The following is a 7500-nucleotide window of genomic DNA, read 5'->3' on the forward strand; positions in this document are numbered from 1 at the left end:
CCTCATTTTCTCCCGCTCGCTAATGATACTTTTGATAAGAAATATGAAAGGTATTGCCTCGTTCCAAAACCACGGTTGACCGACATCTGGTTCATACGGTCTCTGACCCTCCTCCCGCAAATGGTAATGATAATACTAACAAGATTAATGACAAGAGTATATTAGAACCACCCCCGGATGTGAGTACACTAAATGAAAATACCGTAATGAGCGGAGGGAGGCCCGCGGGCGGCGCGTGCGAGAGAGGGCGCGGCGGCGGCGGCGGCGGCGCTGCTGCGGCGGGCGCGGCGCACGCGGCGCAGGAAATCGACGCGCGGGCGGAAGATCGTTAATTATCTCGCGCTGTGTTCCTCACAAGAAAAAAAACAAAAATGTGGGTCAGTGCGATAGCGGGTGTCAGCCTAATGCGGGGATGAACATATCTCTTCCCTCCATAGCTCTAGAAAAGCTTGGGAAAACAACCTCACCCAACAACCGAAATACATCGGTTAACCCGTCGTTAGAACACCTGGTGGGCATTTTTTTCAAAGCATCTCAACAGGAGTACGCCAAATCTCTCTTGGAATTTTACCGTCAACAGTCTTTAATACGATGGGATGAATTAGGTCAGATACAATCTCCTGTGCCAGGATTGAATATACTCGATGTTATCAAGTATTTCGCGTCCTCATCCTCGTTTTCTATTAAAGAAAAGGAGCTTTTGAAAATATTACATAATTTTGCTCCTATACCATATGATTACATACGCAATTCCGCGGCTAAACGGTATCTCACAGGTGTTCATAAGGCAGGCGGGAATGTTAAGGGAAACCTATAGCCGTCCTTACAAGCGTACAAAGAAAGATGCGTTGGAACCCTTATTAATGCTCTCGGGAGAGAATAAAAACGGCGATCGTGTAATCAAGAGCGCGTGTGCGAAAAAGCAACAGCAGCATAAACATGAGTGAAAACAAACTCTTCAACGCTGCGTCTTCTCGAGGCAGCAGCAGCAGCAACAACAGCATCAGTGGTGCATCCAACACCAGTGATGACGAAGAGAATAACGCATCATCTAGTGTGCTTGCTGGTGAGCTTCGGAGAGAGATGATAAAATTTTACCGAGCTCAGTACAAACACGATATTATTGTGTCACTGTGGGAGACATACCGAGCTTTTCTTGCCAACCACTCTGATCAAACCTTTCTACAAGAAGTTGATGATGCTATTGAGGGTTTAAAACACATCTCCCAGGAAGAAGCAATTTGCGCGATTTCAAAATATCGGAAGCTGAGCAGTTTATACAATCAGCAGGCTATAGCTTTTGACTTGGGTTATCGATTGTGTACAAAGCTGCGCAGATGATTATAACGCGCAAAGGTGGGCGGAGTGTTGACAAGCATGAATGAGTGACATCGGTCTCGCGGTATAAAGCGAGGTTGTGAGCGAGAGAAGTGTTATATCACAGCCCCCGATTGTGCAAAGAAGATGGCTCAGGAAATGTCTTTGGGCGGGAGCTCCGCCTGTGCTGCTGCTGCTTCTGAATCGATCAGGTGGTACAGACAGAGGATTAATGTAGAGGATGAACGAGTGTTATCGGAAGCTTCTACAGCTGCGCCGCTGTCTACCCCAGCGATGTCACCTCGCGAGAATTATCTGCCTGATTATTTATACCCGCTCGTGATAAGAGAAGGAAGTATTCTCCAACACGAGTTATGGAAAGATACCGCTGTATGTGTCATCGCTAATGCCAGCGGGACGACTGCTTATGCCACGTCTGGTGTGTTGGAAAGAAAATATGAATACGCTGATTATTACAGAGCGAAAAGACGGATGTATACCACCACAAGAGCAATTACAGCTGATCGGAGTGCTACTGGAGTCGCTAGTGTGAGACAGGGGGATGGAGGACCTGTAATTATCTACCTCATTGCCCACTTTGGGCCGGGTAAACCCCTTGAGCACAATGAAATAGCCATGAAACAATTAAGATCCAGCACGGATAAGCATTATGTTAATGGATTAGCTCGCGATGGTTTAGAGAATCGGATGAGGAATATGGACGAATGCCTCAATTCATTGTTTAATGAGCTTCAGAAGTTGGATTGTCGCGAAATTGTATTTCCTGTTGAAGTAGAGGGCGGCAGTTGGAGCCACGCATACATTACGCTTTTACAGGGTTTTGCAGCACGGTGTATGCCGTTGAAGATAATTGTCTCACTACTGTGTGCAAGCCCTCTCCTTCTGCCGAGGCCTGAGAAGGAAAAGAAACAACGCATGCGACATGAGATGATGATGATGATGATGGTGGCGGTGATGAAAGAAGAGGGTGAAATTACACGTGAGAGGCGGCGACTGCGGTCTCCTATGGAAGATGAAAGGGTGTCGAAGCGGTCGAAACATCTGGAAAATGATCATTAATATTTTAACCTCGTATATATTTGTACTTGAATGTTTTTTTTGTGTGTATCTTGTGATTAATAAATAAGGTTAAGCATTACTTCTTTATTATTCTCCTACACCATTGTTATAAAAAGTGAAATTATTGGTAAAACTCTCAGTCTGTTACTAGCTTCCGTCATGGAGACAGATAATCAATATATATATATTACGAGCAGTGCATCGAAAGATGTTTTTCCACAAAACACTTCTCATGCATTTGAAAACGCTATATCACCGCTAATGTTGGATCCTTCTATGGATTATGAAGTGGCGCTAGTTAATTTTTTGTATCCCAAAAATTATTACAGCATTATAGCAAATGATGATGATTTCAGTATCCAATTTCTTAGTGTGTGTGATAACAGCGCTCACCCAATGCTGGTTAACTTGTTTAACTATGTTCCAAAATTTAACATGCTGGGCCATGCGAGAGAGGCAAAAATTATGGTAGATTTGATAAATGAAGATATCGCGAGACAAATTAGATCGGTTCTCGATAGGGATGCTGTTAATAAATATATACCACAAGGAAGAATTCTTATCTACGATCGGGAGGTAGATCGGTGTCGCATAGAAACCTATGTTCAAGGTGTAGGAGAGGAGAATGACAATCGCTGTCATCCTGATATGGGTGTTCGCTTTTCACCTCGTATGGCTCGCATACTAGGGTTTAGCGAAAACAAAATTTATCGTTTTTATGTTCCTCGCACTGTGCCTGTTGATTATAAATGGTATTTATATAATCATAGTGTAGGTGTGAGACCTCCGAGAAATGATGGGGGTGTAGATTTTGTTTACGTATATTCGGATATCGTTGCCCCTTGCCGGTTTGCTGGTCAACAGGTTAATATCTTAGATGCATTTGCTTTGCAAGGTTCGAGTACTAAGGGATACACGCCCACACTCTATAAACAACTCTTAAGCAAGACTTTAAATTCGGTGGGTGTGCACATTACAGATCAGAATGGGTATCCCATAGTTTTCGAGGAGGGTCATTCTGTTACACTTATACTTCACATAAGACCTAGGTAAATTTTGTATATATAAAGACGGTGCATGTATATCTGTACTTATTTTACATCGGTACGTCGTCCCGGTGTGTTTGTTTGTTTATGCAGAGCAAAGACTGACACCGCTTCGATTTCCATCATGTATGTGAGAGCACCTTTTGTTCCGCCGACGGTTGAGGAATTTATGGTCATCTTTGAACAGCCAGAATCGCAGATTAAACCCTTTCGAGGAGGGTCATTGGGGGATATTAGTGTGTATAGACCCTATGATAATTACAGAAGAGGTGCCGGGTTACTCTCTTTTCTCGGTAATATTGGCAAGAGATTAATTCCGTTTGTTTCTAAGCTCGTTAAGCCTGCCCTGCTTGATTTTGGGTCTGGTGTTATTGATGATATGAGACAGGGGAATGGCAGTTTAAGGTCTTCTCTGAAAAAAAGAGGGGTGGAGGCAGTTAAACATATCGGTGCGAGGGCAATGAGAGGAGGAGGAGGAGGAGGAGGAGGAAGAGGAGTGCGTAGAAAACGGAAAAGAGTGAAACGATTGACAATTCGTCCCAGTTGTTCGAGCTATAAAAAAGATGTCTTTTCCTTGGCTTAGTCAGTTATAGACTCGTCTTGACGAGGTGCGCAATAGTAATATAGAGTTAAGAGTGTAATATCATTATTAACAATCATGAATCAGTACAAGACACCGCTGTCATCTTATGTTGCCGGGGTAAGCGATATGTTTCCCCGGTCAAATAGATTGCACATGATTGAATCAGGGATAGAAGAACGGTCTGAGGTGGATGTGCTGCCTTTTAACGCGGGGATTAATGGTTCTGTTACAGATAATTATGCAGAATTTAGGTGGCCTGCCGGGCAAAATTGTTATGTTGACTTATCAAGATTGGTTTTAGAGATTAAGGGCAGTTTGAGAAAAGAGGATGGTACTTTATTAAGCGAAGGTGATCATGCTGTATTGTGCAACTCTGCCATGCACTCGCTAATTAAATCTGTGACGGTTTATTTTAATGGGCAGCAAGTAGAACAAAATCCTCTGTATAATTTTTCGTCATATGTTCGCCTAGAAACGGGTATGTCTCCTTCGCTGAAGAAAACATTAGGAAGAAATATGCATTATTATGATCATTCTAGCATACCGAGGAGCTATGCGGAAGATTATTTTACAGGCGCTAGTGAACAAGAGAAATCTGATATGAATGAGGTTAAGACTAGTGGATTTCATTTTATGGCTCCGCTAATGTTAGATATAGCAACAATGGATATGTATCTCTTAGACAATGTCTCTATGAGAATACGACTTGAGTTTGCCTCGGACCGGTTTGTTATTAACACCAGCCCGCAGGCGGTTGGATCAAAGCCTGTGGTGAAGATAGAGACTTGTAAAATGCATTTAACAACACTTAAACCGAGAGATTCAGCACGAGAGGCTCTTAATAAATCTTTAATTCGCAGTCCTCTTAGCTACATATTTAATAAAACGCTATACAAAACTTATGTTATGGCAAGCCAACAAACCCAACTTGCTATTGACATGCCGTGGGGGTCAACGATTCCTGAAAAGTTATCTCTTTTTATGGTTGACATGAAGGCTTATGCGGGAGACTATAACATGAATCCTCTACATTTCGGTCATAATCATTTGAGCAAACTTTTTGTTACCGTTAATAACAACTCTGTGTACAATATAAGCACGAGTTTCCCGAGTCGTTGCTCAGATTTATATTATCACTCGCTTAATGCACTGGGGTTGGAAAAGGAGCATTCGCTTGATAGACATGGGTTTGTGAACGGTAAAATGATTGCTGTTATGGATTTGCAACCTGAAAAGCTGCAGGATGCGATAGCTATTGAAAATTCGGGAAGTCTTAGGATTGCCGTTGAATTGTCGCAGCCTTACGACTCGAATATTGTTTTATTTTTGGTGGGTGATACGCAAGGTGTAATTTACGTTGATAACGATCGTAGGGTGGTTGCAGATGTCAGAGCATAATGAACTGCAACGAGGTGTCGAGTATTTGTTCGCAGTTTCTGAGGAGAGGATATGTGTTGCGGGGGTGTTTCTTGGCTGATCAACTGCCTATTAGAATAGGTCGCACAAACCATAATGAATTCTTTGTGGTTAACATACTTACATCTCGCCATAGACCGTCAATTATGGGGCATTATGTATTAGTAGTTATTGGGAAATCTTATATTGCTTACTTTGATTCTTATGGGATCAAACCACGTGTTTATTCTTCTTGGTTGCAAGGATTTATCAGCCAGTATTATGATAAGAGGTTTCTTGATATTAGTAGACGTTTACAGAGTCTTGATAGTTTAACATGCGGGGCATATGTAATCTTTATCATGTATCATATTAATTTGTATGGGGTGGATCGTATTAATAATTTTCTACGTTGTTATTTTTCGCACGATGATTTCAAATATAATGATAGGAAGGTTATAAGATTTTTGTATAGACATTTTAACATGCCTCGATGTGAGAGATTATTTTGTGATAGATCTCTAAGCAAAAGGAAATGTAAGCAGCTGTACTGCAGTTAGTTCCTCGCCCTTCCGCCCCTCGTCCCTACCTCCTCCTCCCCTTCTTCCGCTGACCCTTTTTTTTTCGTGATTGTGATTGGTTGGAGAGTTTGCTGAGTACTTGGGTCATGGCTTTATAAGAACCGATTCGTGTATAAGCTGTGTCACACCCGTCTAACCGAACCATATCAAGATGAGCTCGATATTTGCTGAGACTACCGAGGTAGAAGGTATGTAATTTTTACGAGTTTTTTTTAGGTGATATGTTATCTTCTTGGAAACATTGTGCTACGGTCTTTTTATTGGGTACATATAGAGAAGTAACCCGTGTAAATCTTATTTACAGGTGTTTATGTTGGTATAAACGACAACGTTGCTGTCGTCTTTATCACCGGTACTGCAACTGTGGATGATGGGAAAATACGGGATAGTGAGTATATTCAGGGTCTTGAACTTTATCAAATGTTTTTTTATTTGCATGTGTTGTTAACATTTTGAATTTTGGTGGTAAATGCATTTTCTCTTTTGTTGCAGTTTTTGAGAAGGGGGTTACCGAATGCCGTATATATAAATGTGTGAGCGAGCCGCAAAAATTGACGCTGTCGACAGCGAAGAGAAGGATGGAAGAACCTGCCTCCTCTGCGGAAAAAAGAAGACGGGTGTCAGAACCCGTTGCCGTTGCCTCAGATTCGGCGTGGGGGGAAGAACCGACATCGTTGCAACCACAGGCTTTCCAGCCTGATTTAAGTCCCACATCTCCTGTGTACTACCCTGGAGGGATGCAGAGGTCGCTGATTCCAGCGTTGTATGGCAATATATATACACAACCGTCGCACTTGCACGGTTTCGATCTTGGCAGTGGGCCATCCCACGGTGAGAGGAGTTTGTTGGCATGCGGTAGTAATCAGACAATAGAGAGTTTTCCCTCGCATGAACCGCCTCCGTTATATGATGGCTTGATTCCTCTCATTGACTTAACAGAAGACGATGAGGATTCGACAGCATGCAGTGATAGTAATGCAGGAACGGTTAGAATTTGTTCTTGTCATCTGCATCATATGTAGGGCGGGAAAAAATGTGTGTGTGTGTGTGTGTGTGTGAGCGCATTGTATAGTGTTTATACAATCAAAAATAAAAGCATATATTGTATAACGAGTTTTTATAATCCTTTACACTTAATTGTATTCTTATCTCTGGTACAGCGAGAGAGGAGCAGAAATTATCGGTCATTAGCATTCCTGTGTGACCTATTTATTATTGATTTGACAGTTTCAGTCATTAGGAGAGACGGTTTCCCTCGTCTGTAACAGAATCAATTCTCGATCTCGGTACAAGTTTAAACATGGTGAATATTGCGGGTGAGTCATCTGTAGCACCTGTCTACGGTAATGATTTCGGTTACGGATATTGGCCATCTTTCTGTTATGATGTACCATTTTCAACCGCAAGGTGTGTGTGCTAGTCATCATTAGCTATGGTCTAGTGGTTGTCTCGTGGTCATTAACCTGCTTTCACTCTCGACAAGGTTGTGATCATTAAT

At 42.2% G+C, this 7500-nt stretch overlaps 2 protein-coding genes across 5 annotated transcripts; both read left to right on the forward strand.

Moving 5' to 3' along the window:
- Nucleotides 1-1559: 1559 nt before the first annotated feature.
- LOC119576264 lies at nt 1560-3022 on the forward strand (the record flags this gene model as incomplete). The annotated part of the gene is given in 1 exon segment (XM_037923860.1): nt 1560-3022. A coding segment is annotated over 1 exon segment (838 nt), but the record flags the coding sequence as incomplete, so codon positions are not given.
- Nucleotides 3023-3181: 159 nt separating this feature from the next.
- Nucleotides 3182-7057, forward strand: LOC119576263. 4 transcript variants are annotated; one of them, XR_005229043.1, is made up of 3 exons: nt 3182-6190; nt 6307-6390; nt 6495-7057. XR_005229043.1 is itself a non-coding variant. In XM_037923857.1 (3 exons), exons 1-3 carry the CDS (start codon nt 6154-6156, stop codon nt 7022-7024), a joined length of 651 nt encoding a protein of 216 aa, XP_037779785.1. In that variant the 5' UTR covers nt 4932-6153; the 3' UTR covers nt 7025-7057. The 4 variants fall into 4 exon arrangements, 1 of the variants encoding a protein (XP_037779785.1); XM_037923857.1 differs by having other exon boundaries at nt 4932-6190; XR_005229041.1 differs by having other exon boundaries at nt 3182-6390.
- Nucleotides 7058-7500: the final 443 nt, after the last annotated feature.

Source organism: Penaeus monodon, chromosome 8 (genome assembly GCF_015228065.2).
Source record: "Penaeus monodon isolate SGIC_2016 chromosome 8, NSTDA_Pmon_1, whole genome shotgun sequence".
Classification (NCBI taxonomy): domain Eukaryota; kingdom Metazoa; phylum Arthropoda; class Malacostraca; order Decapoda; family Penaeidae; genus Penaeus; species Penaeus monodon.

What these genes read in the sequence shown, in the direction of transcription:
- LOC119576263 (XM_037923857.1), top strand. Translation starts at nt 6,154, where the DNA reads ATGAGCTCGATATTTGCTGAGACTACCGAGGTAGAAG. An exon ending in TGAGACTACCGAGGTAGAAG is followed by an intron (nt 6,191 to 6,306) that starts GTATGTAATTTT and finishes TCTTATTTACAG; the next exon opens with GTGTTTATGTTGGTATAAAC. An exon ending in TGATGGGAAAATACGGGATA is followed by an intron (nt 6,391 to 6,494) that starts GTGAGTATATTC and finishes CTTTTGTTGCAG; the next exon opens with TTTTTGAGAAGGGGGTTACC.